Here is a 19,346-nt window from a genome sequence, read left to right as displayed (position 1 = left end):
AACTCATCATCAATGATATATAAATTCACACACATCCGTCTATCCACCTAATCAAAATATGCAATTTCAGAATTTTAACTTTATTTTTTATTATCTCTATGCTAGTTGAGTGTCTCCAAAAAGAATCCACACTCCTCTATACTACTGTTTGGACTTTGCTATATCACATTCCCAAATCACCGTTAAACATAAACAAAAAGAAAAAAGCATAGATATTCCGCAATAAGTGTATCCTTTCAGGGAAAAGTTGACGACGGAAAAGGAGAAAATGAAAGCTTTCTCTTTTTTTTTTTTTTAAGCTTTCTTCGGACTCCTCAACCTTAAGGACCTCAGCTTTCTACTACATGGCCCTGCTGGACTCAACAATATATTCTACCTTTTATTTATTGCTGTTTGTTAAAAAATACAAAGTTCTTAATTTTTTTTAATCACCGTTAAATTTGACGGTGTGAAAGATCATTCTTTCAATCTGGAGTTGGCCTGCCTTTGTAAAATTGTTAAAAAATACAAGTTCTTAATTTTTTTTAATCACCGTTAAATTTGACGGTGCGAAAGATCATTCTTTCAATCTGGAGTTGGCCTGCCTTTGTGAAATTATTAAAAAATACAAGTTTTTAATTTTTTTTAATCACCGTTAAGTGGTGTGAAAGATCATTCTTTTAATCTGGAGTTGGCCTGCCTTTGTGAAATTGTGGCAACCTCTATATCGTCATGGTCATTCACCAAGTATCGGATTCTTCAGAAAATGATGTGTTCCTTTCAATATATTCTTAGCTTTATTTTCTTTAGCTATGTCTTAAAAAGACTTTGCTCTCTTTTTCTTGAACCGCGTGGGGATTGGGAGGTGAATGCCGATATGCTCAAATCAATATCAGTAAACCCAAATGGCCCATATCGTCAAATTGATCACTTAATAAGAAAAATTACCATACACATAAAAAGGGGTAGAACGAGAAAAGAAAATTTGCACTATTGTGGTACATTTCCAAGAACCCATTTATTTAATTGGTGTGGAAAAGAGAACTCGGGGAGTATTAGGTCCATGGGTGTTTGTCAATCTTCATCAGCAGAAGAAAAAGGAAAGGAATACGACAAAAATGCATTGGCAGAAGGACCAGGAACAGGATCCAGAACAATAATGGTAGAAAAATGACCGAATACAAAAAATATGATGCTCCAAAACTGTAAACGAAGGAAGTTCACTTAAAAGCTGCAACCCTAAAATTTCCCTGGATTTAGGTGTTACGAGTATTCAACAAACAGAGTAAAATGGTAGGCGGCATTGGCAATCCATAGAAAACGATACAACTGTTTTCTTCCAAAAAGCTAAACAAAGTGGACCATTGGTCCACTCTCTGTTTATAAAACTGTACCATTTTTTAGCATTAGATTTATAATTTTATCTTTAAAACATTCGGGGTTTTTTCTCGTTTGTGGGGCCTCACCATTACTTTTCTACTTTGAACATAGGGCATACATGTAAGATTTATTAGGATAAATGAGACTATAACCCATAACCCAAATGAGACAGTTGAAAAATTAAAAGGAACTAATAATTTAAAAATACTTTTTTAAAAATAAAAAGAAAATCTGGAAAAAAACTCCTATATTAAAATTTAATATCTTTAATAAACATTTTTTTAGTAGTATTTTTGTCTTTTCATTTATCATGAAACCACGAGGCTCGATCCTAATACTAGAATTAAGATGCCGTGGACTATTTGGACTTGACGACGTCGACTAGTAGTATTTTTGTCAATGGCACAACATTGTCAAAAGAACCACCGAGTGATTCAGAATACACAACATAAAATTGACACTACTTTTTTCACTTTTTCAAGTGGGATTCGCTAATTATAGTTGCAATCTACATGACAACGTCCTCTTTGGTAAGCTTCCCTTTTTGGCCTTTCTTTTCACTTGAAAAAAGAGGGGAACTCTTCTCCACAAGAAACTCGCATCATATACATCCCAAGTACATCATACGATGATGCTCATTGCACAACAAAAATATCAATAAGTTCATTATGCAATTTAACATTATCGAAACAATTGTTTGGTCAGTGCCTCCGTAACCTGTTATTTATCAGTTTGCCAGCAAGCATTTTAGGGCCATTCCACCATATCTCCCTTCTCATTCTTTGGGTTGGGGGATAAGAAGCGTACAAAGGGTTGAAAATAGAGCTAAAATATCTCATTTTCCTTCCTCGGGCTAGATATTACGACAGGGGAATTGTTTTTTCAAAACTATACATATATATGTTCTAAAATGAAATTAATTTTTTTTTTTAAAAAAGAACAGTTTAAAATGAAGCTAAACAAACTATTAGAAGCAAGTAGTTTTATGCTTTTGGGTCCTAACGTGAAAATCCATCAATTTCCCTTGTGGATGCAGGCACTAGTCTCACAATCCAAGCAAACTACCTAAAGAGTCAGGTCTCTGTTCTTAGGATGGCACATTGATGGTCAATTTCGCATTGATTTTCGTAACATTTACTACACTGGCATTTTGGTCGTCTTAGCGAAACCCCCAAAAAAGGTAAGCGAATAAACCAAAAATAGTTCTATTTTTATATTGTTTAAAAAATATTAAATTTTTAATATTTTAAATGAAAAAAATAATATTTTATTATTAAAAAATAATATTATATTTTTTTAATTTTATCTCTAATCTAACATTGGAGAGATAAAGAAAACAAATATATAAAATTAATGAATGAAATTATAAATAATTGTAATATTTAAAATGAAATAATAATTTATTTTAAAATATTAACAAGAGTAATAGATAAAATAATCTAAGAGTGATAAAAGCAAAACTGAAATACTAAATAAAGTATTAATAATAACATAACATAAAAGACTAGATTGTAAATATTCTTAAAATAAAATAACAAAATCTGGAAAGATGGAAAATAAGGAAGGATTAATATCTTTTATATTTTGGAAAATAAGGAGGAACTTTTGAATAGAAAATAAATTATAAAGATCACTTTCATTTGGAGGAATTTTTTTTTAGTAACAAATGAATCCTTAGAAGTTTTTGTTTACTTTTATTTTTACTAAATAAAACAACTTTCCTCCTATGTATATATTTTCTTCTCATAATGAATTTTCTTATCTTTTTCCAATTATTTCCTTTGCTCTCTACCAAACAGAGTGTAAACTGTGTGAAGGAAAAATAAAATCTAGGGGGAATACATTGAAAAGCAACCAACGATGCCCGTATATTTCCACATGACATGGACCCCCCAAGCCATTATATGACACAATCGGTGCTGTAGGGTCCCACCACGATTTCTTTTGCCAAACAGCTAGCAAGAAAAAGAAAGGATCTGTCTTCTAGAGTCAGACAAATGATGCAGAGGGATCCATCCACACAAGCGATCAATCCTTATGGAGACTTTTAGTTAAAGACTAACTACTAGCTTGAGAGACCTTTCTTACCTGACAACCTCTTAACCTGGTTAACTGGCACGTGTCAGTCATTGGTGCTGCTCTGATACTACTTGTTTAACCGAAGTTGGCAAGACCAGCCACACTCTGGTCTACTGCAACCTTGGGCTTTCATGGAGATGCTACAATTGGGTTGTTGATCACGTGCTGCTGGTGGGTAGGAAAACCGAAATTCCCAAAGAGACCCTGCATCATGACAAGAAAACCAGGATGCTGTGTCAAGACTTATCCTTCGGGGATCAAAACAAATAGTATATGCATCTTTTGGCAAAATGGTTTCATAAACCTCATCATATCATCAAGAAAAGCAGAAAAAGCTGGGGGCACCATTCAGCACTTTTTGCTTTTTTGACAGATTCAAACAATAATATATTCATTTTGATGAAAAGTTTCAAATGTTGATTGGTACTCTGCTATATTTTATTTAGCAGAGGAATTAACTAACTAGTAAATGCACCTTGACTTTTTATTACAAAATGTAATTCCACATTGTTATGATGGAAAATCACATGGCTAACGATGAGAGGCTAGATTAGATAATATCCAAATGCAATTGCGCTAACATGTGTACATACCATGGCATCATTTATCGCGTAAGTCACACAGTAATGCTCCTGAAACACAGCAGTTCATGACAAAAATGAGAACTAACAACATCAGCAAAAATAACAGAAAAGCTCAATGCAATTTATGGACATCAAAAGTATCAATCACCACTTGGCAAATGCCTCTTCCATATGGGAGCATTAAACAGAAAACTCTATTTGGCCTAGGCCCACATATTAATATCAGGCATTGTCATTAAGTAAGAATCCATAGCAATTGACATCTTTTGCAACACAAACGAGGAAATAGCTTGCCTGCATCATGTGCCACTCTTCAAACTCGTCAAATAATTCCAGCCGTTCAATCCTAGAGAACATTGTACAACAGATGAGGAAGGGGGGAGAGAGACAGAGGGAAAGAAAATAAAAGTTAGACAGTACAGAACAGATCATAAACAATTTATTAATGGAAATACATTGAGAGAAAAAGGGTGAACAGCCAAACGGGGAAATAACTTTCTTTTATATCATTCTACAATCAACATGGTAGAATCTTAAAAAGATAGACATTAGGATTCCTTCTTTCACAAAGCAAGAATCTTAAAAGGCTGTCATATTTACACTAAGCAGTGATTTCAATCTAGCCTCATCATATCTTATTATTCTAGACTAATATATGATCCTCTTAAAGTTTCTACTTCCAGAAAATCTCCTAGGCAGCCAGCAATGGCATCTTTTCACCTAGGGATAAGCATGTTCAATGGAGTTACAGAACAGTTACAACTTGGGGTCACATATTGCTGCTAGATTAGGTTGAATGGCCATTCAAATGCTTTTTGCATATGAACCCTTGAGCATGTAGAGTTGCATCTACAGAAATGGGACAATGAGAAGTCTTGCTTTCAAGATCAGTAGAATTGAAAAGGTCGTCTCTGAAAAGTAAGAGAGTGTGTGTGCGCGCATGTGTTAGTGAAAAAGGAAGCAACAGAAAGTGCAACATTCAGAGCACAGCATTCTTGCATGATGCTAACTTTATTTAATAACACATCAGATTCATTCAGTAGAAAGTCAGGAAAAATCAAAGTACTAAACAATCCCTCCCATGCCCATCTATTACATAAAATAATAGCCACTGGACAACTCTGGAATCAAATTAACGGTAATTGGAAATAAAAAAGAAAAGAAATTATATGAAACAATGAAGCAAATACCTGTGCCTTTCTTGAGCTTCAATAAAATCGCTATAAACTCTCAGCATGTCCCAAGCAACAGCCCTCTGAGACCTCGCATAGTTCGCAAGAAAGAAAAAACAGTTAATTAAATACAGCAAAGGAATGAAGCTAAGGGGGAAACAGTTTTGCTGAAAAGAAAACCCTGTGCATTGATTTCTATGTTCCCTAATAACACAAGTTTGAATGCTTCAATTGCCTAATAACAGTATCTGAATGCTTCAATTGCCTAATATCAATATCTGAATTCTTCAACTGCCTAATAACAATATCTGAATGCTTCAATCGCCTAATAACAAATTCTGAATGTCTCAATTCCAGCTGCATGTAGCACAAATAGTTTTGAACCACCCTTTAAGCCACACTTAGGAGGAAGAAATTCTATGCCCAAAAAATTGATTAGAGTACCAAATTTCTTTGCCACAAAACTATGCTATGATCACTAATAAACCTACTTTCATTACAGAGCATTTGTAATCCACACATTAAGCACCTGGAGCAAGAAACTTGTGAACTCTGATGACCTGTGCATTTGATCACACTATATTCATTGAACAATTTCATATCCTTTTTTTATCAAGGAAAAAGTAGGAATATAGTTTTATTCCAGTAAAATTTTCCTCAACGTATACCTGCCATCCCTGATCAAGAAAAAGTTTTTTCTTTGCAAGCAAAGTTGGTGTAGCATAAATCCCTAGTAGTCCACAGCCACGACTCTAACCACCAAAGGAAGAACATAAACATCAGAACTTAATTGAACACAATAACATATTGAAACACATAATAAAAACAGTGAGCAAGTACGCATCGATACAGAATTGCAACTTTAATAGTTGAAGAACATGAAAAATTCCAAATTATTTAAAGGATTATTTGAAATCATAAAGCACAAATTAAAGGAAGTAAAATCCGAACCTCCAAATTTTTTATCATTTGCTGCCCAAAAGCATCATCAGGATGGATCTGTAACCGTCATTGTGAAATGTAAAGGAACATGTTTTGTGTAACAGAAACATATGAAAATATACAAACCAATAAGTTGAGAACATCTAAGAAAAAATGGTAATCAGCGTGTTAACAAATACTAATATCAATAGGAGAGGGTAGTCTAGTAACCTGCTCATATAAGAAAAAAACTGAAGTTGAAAATGTCTTTGCTGCCCAGCCAACTATAGCACAGGTTGAATCTGGATCCAAGTATATTAAGACACATTCTGCAATTATAAACGTTGGCAAGCTGATAACAGTATCAGAACGAAGCAAATTATTGTTCCCTCAACATGAAGATACATAAACAGACTCCGCAAAGAAATGAAATGGGAAAACTCAAGACAGTGAGAATTGTTTTATCTATAAAAAGTAATTTGATTCAGTAAACTGTTAGGATTCTTGAATCCCTATCAGTCACAGTCCAGGTTTAGAAGAAGGAAAGAGAAGAAACAAGAAGAAAGATGGAGAGAATGGAGTGGGAACGGGGAGAAAAATAGAGAGGAAGAATTCTGAAAATTTTTTTTTCCTTAAGAGTAGTCAACATCAGTTCATGATAGCTGTATTTATACAGCTCATGCAATATAACAACTATCCTGCCAAATCTACTTCCTCCTTGTTTATATGATAGCTTTATTTAACTAACAACATTCTCAACTACTTCCTAACTACCACTAATACTATTATATGTACCATAAAATTGTATTGTTTCTACTTTATAGCATGTCAATCAGAGCAAGATGGATAAATAATGAGAAAAGGAAAACCCAGAGACTGATGCTTTTCATCAACAAAAGAGAAGAAAAACCGACTCTCTACACATACCTGGGATCCATATTAGCCAATGTGATGATGTCATCTAGTTTTTGTATATCACGCAAATCAACTGGTAGAAGCTTGTACTGGTCACTAAGCACTTCTCCTTTTTCTACAAAGAGGCAGTAACACAGACCAGAAACGAAAAGTGAAATAATTTATACCAGATCATCAATACACCAAATAGTGTAACATCCATGACAAACAGAAACAGGTGCGAGTTTTAAACATACTTCAGAAGTCCAAGGTATCAGAAATTCAAGAAATTTACCTCGTGAGATTGATGCCGAAGCCCCAACTTTGTCCCTTAACTGACTGTAGGATTCAATAATTGCTGCCTTTTTACTAGTTACCTAATAAAAACTTTATGTAAGTTGAGAGCAAAGAGAATTTGGGTCACACCAAGGGAAATAGGTTACATAAGTTCATTCCAGATATTATAATAACACGTCTAAGATAGCTGTAATATGCTAGTACCCTGCCTGACTGCCAAATTAGCCCTATGATAGTGATGTATGTTTGAAACTCATACCTCCTTGAAATCCAGCTCCACATATAGGGAAGGCGCTTTACCCTCATCCTGTCATATTAGGAAAAACAACTTCAATAAGCTCCTCAATCTCTAATTTGACACAGTACTATAATACAGAAAGCCCAGCCATGATCATAACAGCCCCTGTCCCCCTTTCTTTTCTTTCTTTTCTTTCAAGCAGAAGCTTAGATGAAGCTTCAAATGCTGAGGTGACAACACAAATTGCTCACGTGAAAAAGCTGGTAAAACAGCTAGTACACAAAAGAGTGAAAAAGTGTAGTTTTGTGGGAAAAGAATGAAGCAGATCAGCTCTCAGTTGTGTCTTGATTTTATCAAAAGTGATTCACCTGTAACTGAAAGTACGTGGTATCAAAGCCTGCTCCGAGCGACAATATCTGCTTCTTGATGTGACCGCCTTCATTAGCATTCTTTTCACAATCAAGGAACTGATATAGAAGCTTCCGAAAAGCAGCCCAACGTGCAAAGTAGCCTGAATTACAAAGAACCAAAACCAGAAAATTAAGCGAAAAATAAGTACAGAAAGAAAAAGATTAAAACGTCAAAAATGAGATGTAGTTTCAATAACTCATACCGCGGTTGATTATTGGGGATCTCCTCACAGGTCGTCTTACAAATAAATGGATATAATCGTCCTTCATGTATCCCTTCTTAACACAGGACCTTTAAGATCGAGAATGATAGAAAGCATCATTCAGAACACAATACCGCCATCATTATCTCATATAATAGCACAAAAAACAATAGTGATTATTTTCGATTGGACAGAATTTTCTCCGATATTATTTAATTTTCTCGGCAACCAAACAACAAAGAATAGAAAAATTAACAGTTGCATGAAGAAAACTTGAAAATATAGGAGAGATGAAAACAAGGGAAGATTAGAATTGAAAGTTACGAACAATTTACTGGCTGAAGCGTCGTCATTCGTGGCTTGAACTGCTGCTCTATTGCTGCGCGAATCAGCCGCTGTATTTGCCATTGCTACTGTGCTTATCGGGAGAGAGGGAAACCTCCAGAAAACGCACCGTTTTAGGTTTAACGATGTGAATTGAAGAGAAAAAAGATGGAGAATAGAAGGATTTCCAATATGCAATTGCAAAGCAAAATGGCGATTTCAGATTACCGCTAATCAGACGAGTTGTCCTGCTCTAACTCCAAAAAGAAAGAAGGAACTGTGTTTGGTGCTTTTACGCGCTAAACCTAAATCTAGAAATTGTTGGCGGAGCGAAAATGAGAAAGGTAAATAGAATTTTTTGTTTTTTCCCCCCTTTATCGCAGTAAATAGAATTTGTTAAAAATTAGACCGTATCTGTTTCGGCAGATCAACTTTTAACATAAATTAGGAATAATTATTACCGTATTTCTGTTTTTTATCTAATTAGTTATAAGTCCATGTATTTTTTTAGTTATATTAAATTTAATTTCATTAAGAAAATCCATTTTATTCTTCTTTGCCGTTAATCCATATATTTTCTTCTAATCAAAAGTGAGAGAAATTATTTTAATTGCAAAATTACTCTCTATATAATCAGACTCTTTATTTTCTCTTACTTTTACAAATTTAACCATTGAATCAGCCATAAACTTCCTCTAACTTTGATGTTGTTGCCAACAACTTTATGATCATGCCCAAAGCTTTACCAAGCCAGCCAACTCCCTCTACCTCGTTTTGCAGGAAAGTGAAGGATAAAATGGCAGCATACTCAACAATGAAGCTAACAAAGATTGAGTTGGAAGAACTTCAGGAGTAGATTCACAAAATCAAAAACCACTCTTCTGAAAATGTCAAAAACCTTGAGAAAGTATGCTGACTTGATTCGTGGAGCTAAGGACAAGCGACCAAAAATCAAGGGACCAGTGAGAATGTCCACAAACGTTCTTACATTACCACCAAGAATTCTCCTTGCGGTGAAGGAACCAATACATGGGACAAATTTGAGCTCCAAGTCCACAAGCGCATTATTGACCTGCTCAGTTTCCCACATGTGTTTAAACATTTTACATTGTTTTAAAGGTTGCCATTGATGTATGGTGTGTGCTGTTTTGAGATTTAGATAATAAGATTTATAATATATGTGTCCAAACTTCTCTATGGAAGAGAGATGTCTCTCTCCTTTTATTTATTTCCTTTCATTTGCTAGTGATGTTTAACGACCTTTTTACTACAGTATCATCTGCCTCTGTCATGTAGATTTGTACATACGAAAACATCAGACAGTATCTCTATGTCATGCGGTCATTTAATTTCTCTCGGCGAGCGTAGACAGGACTGCAAGGTGTTTAAGTCTGCTGTCCTTCCTCTTATCACGTCACTGGACCGAGCTCATGGTTAGTGGGCCTGGGTTTGTGAATGGCCTAGTTTGCTCCGTGGGATTGAGTCGGGCTGAGGGGACTGGACCGGCTTGCTTGGGGTTTTGTGAGCTTTGGCTAATGCTGCTTTTATGGACTCGGTCCCCTTACTGAAATACGTAAAACCCAATAGTCATCGATTTGAAAAGGTAACCTATGATTAAAATAATTTATGAGAATAAATTATTATGGTACGACTCATACAATGTGTTGTAATCTCAAATGGGTTAATTGTAATGAAGAAGAAGATGGATCCGCAACAATTTGAGATACCAATTATCAACTTAATTCCTTCTTAAAAATTACTGTGTCGTGACTGAAATTATTTATGATACATAAATATATATGAAATTATATTTTTTGTATAAAATCTATTTATTAAGTTCTATTTAATACAACTTGATTATTAAGTTTTGAACTTAATTGAAGGTAATTTATCAGATAATTTTTTACTAACTTGTTTGATAAATTTTTATTGTTTAATCTGCGTGGAGTCTTTATTGATTTTTTTTCCCTCTTTTCATATATCTTTATAAATAATTTTTTGAGCATATTGCGTGTATAATTAAAGAGTTTAAGTGATTATTCTTAATTAATTTTATATATTTTTTATTATTAATTAATTTTTTTTATTTTCTCTAACTGTAAATACAAACTTAAATACGTGCGTTTTCTTTTATTTTTTTTTTATTTATCTATTCTATCTATTATACTTTTACTCATATGAATATTTTATTTTTCACAATTTATGCTACGAGAAATCCATCACATCTTCCTTGATTTATTCGTTTCTTCTATCATTCTAGCACACTAAGCAAGCTCAAATCTTTTTCATGGTTTCATTTGTACATGGAGTTTGTTTATATTGATTTTTTCTCAAACTTATTTTATCTATGGTTTTTTTTTTTGAAATTATTGTACTCCTTATATTATTTGTATGAAATTGCAAATTTTTGTTGTAGTGATCCATCAATTATTTTTTCCCTTGTTAGTTTTAAATGTAGATTAAAGAATTTGCAAAATGGGCATAATCTATGTTAATACAAAAGCATTGGGAGTTCTGTTAAGTTTATCTTTAAGGATATTTTATAAACTAAAAGCAAAAAGAGCATAAGTGGACGAATATATTTTAAATTAGAGAAATTTCTCATGTAATTAAAAAAATATATAAATATTTTAATTAATTAAATTAAATTATAAAGATAAGGTGATTAATTATCTTTTTTATTTATAATAAATTAAAAAATAAATTTATAAACGAATTAAACTAAGTGTTTTATTATATTGTCTTTGTTTAATTTTAAAATTGTTGTACATATCTTACTTAATATAAAAAATTAATACAGCCTAACAAGTCAATCAGAAATTTAATTTATGACGCACAAATAATCCAAATCATAACCGACACTACGCACCGCCACACCGTTTCCACCGCTTGACAAGTTGTATTATGTTCTTCAAATGACGTTGGCTTTTCAAATTTTATTTTGTTTCTCAACAGCCAACAGAAAAGGCTTCAATGCCATTAAATCCAGTCATTAAGCAGATAAATTCATTACATAATATTTGATCACTTGAACAACTGCATGCTTATGATGTATTTCAAATGCGCTTAGGATGTCAAAAATCTGTCTGGAATTTTGATTCTTCCTCTTTAGCCAAACACAAGAAAGATAGTATTGGTAATTAATTTGCAAACATGTCTGCCTCCAAACCATTCTCGGGTCAGGTTCTTCGCTTCCTATATGTGGCAACAAAATTAGTTATATAGATACCATTTAATTACACTACGAGCTTGATCGTAATTAAATTAGTATTTAATGTTTTTAGTAAGTAAATTATGGATTTTTTTTTATTTTTAACTAATTACTATGAAAACAGATATTAATTATTAAAATAATTAATGCATGCTGGATTGGGGTCAGCAGTTAAAATGGAGCAATCTTTTCCCTGCAGGGAACAATTGCTTAAATGATGAACCCCATTAAGAAGAGGCCGAGAAACTCCAATTCCTGATCATGACCGGCCTGAATCAGGATCTATCTTCCTACCGACCTTTTCTCAAACATTTCCTGTCAAAATAGAATAATTTAATTATTTTTTAAATTAAACATAATTATATTTTATCTATTTTTGATTTGAGTGATTTATTGAAAAAATGTTTAGTTAAATCCGGTTAAATACGAATAAAAATATATCTAAACTATAAATAAACAATTTTTTTTTAAAAAAAAATAGATAGAATCCACCTCAATATCGTTGAAGTGGATAACGACCAAATTCACCTAAAATTTTCACAATTCATTGTGAAATGAATAATTTCAAAATGAATTCTCAATGTGCCTGATTAACAAGGGAAATTTCACACGTCATCCATCGCTACAAAAAAGGGGCAAGCCAGGCGTCGATCGGAGAAGCTACTTCCACTGCCACATTCCCAAATCGCACACTCGGTCATTTGACAACACCCAACCCTCAAACCTATCTCAATTACCGCCATCCCAATTCCCAAACTCATTCTCATCCTCTTTCTCAATGTCCTGAATCATTAATTTTCGTAAATACTTCAATTTGTTTAGGACTTGTGCTTGGGTTTTTGAAGATGGATATCGAACAAAAACAAGCTGAAGTTATCAATCACTTCGTCAAGCAAGCATCAACTCTTCAAGTCTCGCTCCTCACGCCCCTTATTGTTGAGGCCACTGCTCATCCATCCCTCTTCGCGTTCTCTGAGATTCTCGCTGTACCCAGCGTTGCTGAGGTCAGAATCCTAACCATTTCTATTTATTCTTTGATATTTTACTGTATTTATTATTGGTTTTTTTTTTTATGATTATTATTTTTCTTTTTTCGCTAATGGTGAAAATTTTTTTTCCTGCATGACTAATCGACTTCTTGCAGCTTGAAGGAACTGAAAATTCGCGGTACCTGGACGTTCTTCGGTTGTTTGCATATGGCACATGGACTGATTACAAGAGTAAGCTTAGAGTCTTCTTTTTATCTGTAGGTTTTGTACTACTCTGTAATTGGGGTCATGCGGATATGCTCTGAGCTCTCTTTTTCTCTCGCGGGAAAAAGTTTCACATCATGTGAATGGCCTTGATTATAGGGTACTGACATCTGTAGCTCTTACTCTGCCTTAATAATAAAAAAAAAAAAAAAATCCATGCTACACGCTCTTCTCTATGATCATGTGATCACATGAATCTGTAGGGTCCTTTTCAATCACAGGCGTCTTTGTACTTCTTGCCTGTTCTGTTCTCCTGAATTCTCTGCCAACAGTTATTCTAATAGGTAGCATGGTCTGCTGATGCTAATTGCAAAAATGGGTGTTTGGCTTGAAAAAGCGTTTCAGAAACGTGTAGTTTCAGTGCTGCTTGCTTGAATCTTAGGTTCTGAATTATATGCTACAGGCTTCATATCACTATTGTTGGAGTGTTCTCTTTTTCGACAGAACATGATGTGGAATCCTAGATAGAAAAGGCTATAATCTTTGATGGGCTGACAAAAGACCAAATATAAGTGAAAGTCAATTGAAGGGCATTTTTTAGGTTTTTTTTTTTTTTGGGGGGGGGGGGGGGGGGTGGTTGGGCTGAGGATTGCTCCGTTGGAAGGAATATGCAATGAGAAATATAGTTCCAGAGAAGGAAATCTATAAAAGAAATATGTTGTGGATAGTTAGTGGCATTGGTTTAAAGGCAACCCATAAGACTTGTTTCCAGGGGACTATTTTTGGATTACTAAACAATAGATTCCTCTATCTCGGCCCTTATTTTTTCACTTTCCTTGGAGACATTATATGAAATTGGGAATTAAACCTAGCATTTGCAGACAATGCTGGTCGTCTTCCAGAGCTGATTCCTGATCAAGTCCTCAAGCTTAAACAACTTACTGTGCTTACATTCGCTGAAACAAACAAGGTATCTTTCTTCAGATTCTTAGCCCTTTCCACAATGCTAGTTATGTCTATCTGAGTAATCTATTACCTTCTTTCTGATGATTAATGAACTGCTGCTTAGAACTTAATGACACAAGTTACAATTAAAAGCAAAAAAGGTTTGTCTAGTCAAACTGTGGCCTAAGTTTGAGAAATTAATTGGCAATACTTCGAGTCAAAGAATGATATTGGCTTTAACTTCAAATCATTTTGAATTACTAGAGTTTGTACTGAATAAAAAATAAAAATTAGCTAATGATTTTGAATGTCATAAATTCTTGGTAATTGATTGCACAAGTCATTGGAGCCTACGTGTTTGTGATTAAATGTTGTTTCATATATGTTGTTCTTAGTCAATGAAATTATATTTTGTGAATTGAGTATCTATTTAGAATATCATTGATATTTTCAGGTATTTTGTGCGTGTGCTCCAGTCCAATTTGAATGTTGGATATTATATGATTACCTGTTATATTCTTCACTTAGAATTGTGATTTAATCGACACATCTCTTGAGCTTGTTATGATGTTTTCCTTCTCCAGGTTCTACCGTATGATCAACTTATGCAAGAGCTAGATGTTACAAATGTTCGTGAACTTGAGGATTTTCTGATCAATGAGTGCATGTATGCGGTATGTTTATTGCTTCTGGATTCAATTCTTATCCCTTTCACGATAGCATGCTCTTTTTGGTATATAAATTACTATTATTATTATTTTCTTAAGGTATCTATTTTGAAAGTGAAGCAGATGAGAGTTGATTTTATTAGCTATCTTCTTTGCCCAGATGATTATTCAAATATAATTTTCACTTGTTTTCATCATTTGCATTGGGAAGGTTTTGTTGTTAGGTTGGAATTTAGACTACAATAACTTGTATTTGAGAAAATAATAAGATACTAATTGCTGCTTTTATTTCATTTTCTGTTTATTTTAGGGGATAGTTAGAGGAAAGTTGGATCAGTTGCGAAGGTGCTTTGAGGTCTGTGAATTCTGTGATCACATTGCCTTTATGCTGCTGCTGTTTCATTATTTGAGCATATTTAAACTTGTCTAGTGTTTTGTGAAATATAGGTCCAATTTGCAGCTGGGAGGGATCTGAGACCTGGACAACTTGGGAATATGTTACAAACACTATCAAACTGGTTGGATATCTGGAAGTCTTGTCACTATATTTTCTATTACCTTAGCATGTTTGTTTGCCTAGTTGCAACAACTTATTACAATTCAATTCTGTCTATAGAGATCATTATGTTCAGGTTGCTGTGAATTTCTTTTTCTAACCTTATACTAACTGATGTCTAGGTTGGCCACGTCAGAGGATCTACTTGTATCAATTCAGGAGAAGATAAAATGGGCCGATACTACGAGTGAATTGGACAAGCAGCACCGAAAGGATGTGGAAGATAGGGTTGAAGAAGTAAAGAAGTCCCTCTCCCTCAAGGTGAGTTGATTCTTGTTTTGTATTTCAAATTTAATTCATTTGGAAACAAATTAATTTAAGGAAATATTTCACGCACATGCATTTTTTTTGGACATTGGTGTTGGGGTACAAAGCTTGTGAGTTTAGTTTTTATTTATTTGTAGAAAATAACTTGTATTTCAAAAATATTTTTCACTTTAAAAAATGTTTTCTATGGAAATTATTTTCCGAAAAAAAACTTATTTTCCATTATGTAATTATAATGTTAAAAATAAATAATATTAATAAATTTATATATAGTAATGTTAGTAAAATTTTCAGTGTCTTAAAAATGGTTTCCTCTTTTGAAAAGAAGTCATTTTTCTTAAAATGTCATAATTTTCCGTTTGACCGTGAAAATATTACCGCTAAACATTAGAGAATATAGAAATATTTTTTTGAAAAATATTTTATGTGGAACAAGCGGGAGGGGAGGGGGAACTAGAGGAGGGGAGGGGGAGGTAGGTTCGACTCTCTCATTGTCGTTGTGGCCTTTGGTGATTGTATGAGGAGTTATTAACTATATTGTGTAGTTAAGAGAATAAAGCCAACCTTTAAATCTGCACGCTAGCAAGTTTGAGGGAAGAAAGTAGCGCATCATTTAGAATATTCTGTAGCTATGCTTTATTGAATTAGCATAACTCGCTTATTTTCAAATGCCTGTGGGCCCATGTAAAACTAATTTAACTAATATGAGGTCCACTTTCATCTGAAGGATGATTTTCTTGAGGGGGTGTTAGAGCAAAAAAATTCAAACGATTACGGTAATTGATATTTATATTTAACAATTTAAATTTTGGATGGTAAAACTAAACATTTTCAATTTGCCACAATTATAGTTAAGAGGACTAAATTGATTTTGAAAAGTTAATGATAAATTATTATATAATCGTTAAAGTTGCATTGGACTAATAAAATAGTCCTTAAATATATATTTTTATTGCAACAATGTCATTTTTTATTAATTCCATTATTACCCCTTTTTTCACTTTTATATAATATCATAGATTATTAATTAAACTTAAAATATGGAAAAAAATAAACTTTACAATTTAAAACATATAATATTTTATTTTATTTAGAATATTATTAATAGAATGTAAACTTTTTCAAATATAAAAAATACACGTATTGTGTATAAGCATTCAATGAAATGTGATATTTTATATAATATGAATTTATTTGTAATAAATATTTATAATATATTTAACATTACATATAATAAATATAAGATATATTTAATTTTAATATAAAATTTAAATTAACGGATTATATGTTTTATAATAATATAAAATTTTATAGACTATTGTAATTTGTCATTTACATTTTCAAATTTAATTTAGTCTTCTCGGCTATAATTGTGGCAAAGTGTTTGATATAAACGTAAATTACCATAAACGTTGGATTTTTTTGTCCAATATTCCTTTTCTTGAGTTTGGTAATTTGGATAGTAGATAATGGTGTTTTTATTAAGTTTCTGGGATATTTCAGTCGATGTGTCTTACTTACGTTCTGGCAGAAGTTACACACTGTAAGCAGGCCGACATTGACTTCAGAAGCAATGACGAGATCTACTTTCAACCTGGTGGAGTGATGGACTATGAGGACCGAAGCCGATCCAAAAGGTATTATGATGCAATTTTTTTCTTCTGCAAGTCAGATTGTGCATATACTTGCATTTGTTTGAATTTCTAGTAGATGGATTAGAGCATATGTTCTACAGGGTATAATGTTTACTATTTACTTATCTGGATCATTATTGAATGGAACTTTTATCAATTATTGTTCGACTGGTCAACTTTGGGAAATTTGCAGGAGGCGGCATCCAAGATCTTGAAGGTATAGATATATCAAGAATTTCATTGGATGGGTTTTTAAGCAACATGCCAGATTTTCATTCGTGGCATTCTAACAACAGATGGTTGCTGCTTTGAAGGATAACTGCACTTGCACTGACATTGTAGTTTTCATTGTCAATTTGAATTGATATGTGGAAACTGTTGCCTTGTTTTTGAACCTACCATTACGCATATTGAGTTAGCTAGAGAATGGAACCAGAGTTGGTGGTGCGGCTGAAAATTTTACGAGGTCTGAAGCTCAATTTTATAATTCCCATAATCCAAAATTCTGATGCTTTCCCCTCAATTTGCCACAAAAATAGCTTGCAGATGATGTATTATAGCTGCTTCCTGCTTGAAAGTTTTAACAGGTCTCTTTTGTAGTGGTAAAGCTTCTATCTGCCTGATAAATGCTTGCTGTCTTTGTTTCAATAACCTGAAATCTATGCACTTTGTACTTTTCGTTCGTTTATGTGTTCGTAAACCAGTAGCGAGGATTGGAAGTTAGAATGAGAAAATGAATTTTTCATTTTTGGATTAAAAATTTTAGTATAATTTTTAATTATTAGATTCAGGACGTATTTAATTTACCTGCTTAATACATCTGATGGCCGACAGTTGTAGATAATTGACAGCGGATGAGTAATTGCAGTTGAAACGCCGGTAAATTATGTTGAGATGGTGGCGTTGGTGTGTAAAATACGTGTATAAATTATATTATTTATTTATTATTAAAAATATCTACAGTTAATAGTTTATTATATATATAATAATATATAATTTATTTTAACTGTATATACATATCTATTTAGATATTTATTATTTAATTTTTGCGTATTGTTATTATTAATAAATTTATTTTTATATTTTTAAAAATTTATTAAAATGATTTTATTTTGTTTTTATTTTTTATGAAATAATTTTTTTATTTTTTTATTAAAAATAAATAAAGAATAATTTTTTTTTAATTTAATTTTACTGGTAAATAAAATTTTTTATATTATTATTAATAAATTAGTTTTTATATTTAAATATAAAAATTTATTAAAATGTTTTTATTTATTTTATTTATTATTTTTTTATTAATAAAATAATTTTTAAAAAAATGACAATAATGAAGGAGAAAAAAAGAATAAAAAAAAGAAAAGAAAAAAAGAGGATGACAATAAAAAAGAAAAAAAGAAAGAAAAAGAAGAATTGTTTTATTTTTTTTAAAATAATAATGAATAAAAAAAGGAGGAAAAGAAAAATAAGTGGATAATTTAATTTTTTGTTATATTTATAATGATAAAAATAAATAAAAATATTATTTTATTGGAAAAAAATATTTTAATAAATTTTAAAAATGTAAGAATTGATTTATTAATAATAATAATATTTAAAAATTAAATTGTAAATTTTCATTCGTATTATTATTTTTATATATTGATTTATTTATTTTTTATTTATAAATAATTTATTATATATCAAAACATATTTGAATATTAAAAAGATAAAATTTTGTAAATAAAATTTCATTAATTAAAATTTTAAAATTATATCTTATTGAAATGCAGTTAATAGCTTACTTATTAGCAATGAGTTACATTTATAAAGGATTGTATTATAAAATTATAATTCAATTAGAACTGATGAGATGAAATCGATACTTGACCTACTTTTGGGAGCGTGGACGAAACTTTGATTACTCTACGAGAAAGCGAAAAAAAAATTATACACTATTTTCGTGATTTTGTTTTGAAAAACTAATTTTAGTTGATAATTGGGGAGTAGAAATTCTCCTCTATACCAAGTGGGGGAAGTCAATTAAGGGATGATATGTTTTGAAGCTATGTTTTTATGCGAGTAATTTTATATAAAATAGTAAATTAATAACAGTTGAATGCAATAAATATATATCTTATATAATAATAATAATAATACTTTTTGAAAAAATTAAAATCGGATTGAAACTTATTTTTATTCTAAAGCAAAACAAAATGATGAAGTGGTTTCAACTTTGAAATATAAATGGCAACAAGCGAAGCTAAATGGGAATTAAAAAACCTAGTATATACAAGTTTATGTAAATTAAAAGATATATAATATAATTTATCAATATTAAAATACATTATTAATTTATTAAAAAAGCACATTATAATTAATATTTGAAAGCATAGATATAAATGGCGCGAT

General features: G+C 31.9%; 2 protein-coding genes across 9 annotated transcripts; one reads left to right on the top strand and one right to left on the bottom strand.

The window, feature by feature from the left end:
- Positions 1–3,171: 3,171 nt before the first annotated feature.
- Positions 3,172–8,832, bottom strand: LOC110616056 (leucine carboxyl methyltransferase 1 homolog). Of its 2 annotated transcripts, XM_021758364.2 has the most exons (14): positions 8,710–8,832; positions 8,486–8,596; positions 8,158–8,246; positions 7,913–8,055; positions 7,566–7,613; positions 7,305–7,386; positions 7,043–7,145; positions 6,347–6,467; positions 6,146–6,193; positions 5,863–5,946; positions 5,213–5,277; positions 4,317–4,368; positions 4,032–4,070; positions 3,172–3,642 (listed from the first exon to the last, which is right to left on the bottom strand). In XM_021758364.2, exons 2-14 carry the CDS (start codon positions 8,563–8,565, stop codon positions 3,568–3,570), a joined length of 1,029 nt encoding a protein of 342 aa, XP_021614056.1. In that variant the 5' UTR covers positions 8,566–8,596; positions 8,710–8,832; the 3' UTR covers positions 3,172–3,567. The 2 variants fall into 2 exon arrangements, with proteins under 2 accessions (XP_021614056.1, XP_021614057.1); XM_021758365.2 differs by having other exon boundaries at positions 8,486–8,821.
- Positions 8,833–12,249: 3,417 nt separating this feature from the next.
- Positions 12,250–17,637, top strand: LOC110615540 (COP9 signalosome complex subunit 7). Of its 7 annotated transcripts, none has more exons than XM_021757438.2 (10): positions 12,250–12,696; positions 12,837–12,912; positions 13,767–13,855; positions 14,415–14,504; positions 14,809–14,853; positions 14,946–15,016; positions 15,177–15,315; positions 16,825–16,958; positions 17,149–17,172; positions 17,252–17,637. In XM_021757438.2, the coding sequence occupies exons 1-9, from the start codon at positions 12,538–12,540 to the stop codon at positions 17,168–17,170; spliced, it is 825 nt and encodes a 274-aa protein (XP_021613130.1). In that variant the 5' UTR covers positions 12,250–12,537; the 3' UTR covers positions 17,171–17,172; positions 17,252–17,637. The 7 variants fall into 7 exon arrangements, 6 of the variants coding, with proteins under 6 accessions (XP_021613130.1, XP_043812656.1, XP_021613129.1 ...); XM_043956721.1 differs by having other exon boundaries at positions 12,252–12,696; positions 16,873–16,958; XR_002487991.2 differs by having other exon boundaries at positions 12,258–12,696; positions 16,853–16,958.
- The last annotated feature ends 1,709 nt before the right edge of the window (positions 17,638–19,346 follow it).

The sequence above is a fragment of the Manihot esculenta genome, chromosome 5 (assembly GCF_001659605.2).
Source record: "Manihot esculenta cultivar AM560-2 chromosome 5, M.esculenta_v8, whole genome shotgun sequence".
Lineage (NCBI taxonomy): Eukaryota > Viridiplantae > Streptophyta > Magnoliopsida > Malpighiales > Euphorbiaceae > Manihot > Manihot esculenta.
This window is presented reverse-complemented; position numbering and strand designations above follow the sequence as displayed.

Coding starts and splice junctions, on each gene's coding strand:
- LOC110616056 (XM_021758364.2), bottom strand. CDS start 8,565: ATGGCAAATACAGCGGCTGATTCGCGCAGCAATAGAGCAGCAGTTCAA. Junction 7,146..7,304: donor TTCGGCATCAATCTCACGAG/GTAAATTTCTTG, acceptor GCCTCTTTGTAG/AAAAAGGAGAAGTGCTTAGT. Junction 5,947..6,145: donor AAATGATAAAAAATTTGGAG/GTTCGGATTTTA, acceptor TTTGGTGGTTAG/AGTCGTGGCTGTGGACTACT.
- LOC110615540 (XM_021757438.2), top strand. CDS start 12,538: ATGGATATCGAACAAAAACAAGCTGAAGTTATCAATCACTTCGTCAAG. Junction 14,505..14,808: donor TCAATGAGTGCATGTATGCG/GTATGTTTATTG, acceptor TGTTTATTTTAG/GGGATAGTTAGAGGAAAGTT. Junction 15,017..15,176: donor TTACAAACACTATCAAACTG/GTTGGATATCTG, acceptor ACTGATGTCTAG/GTTGGCCACGTCAGAGGATC.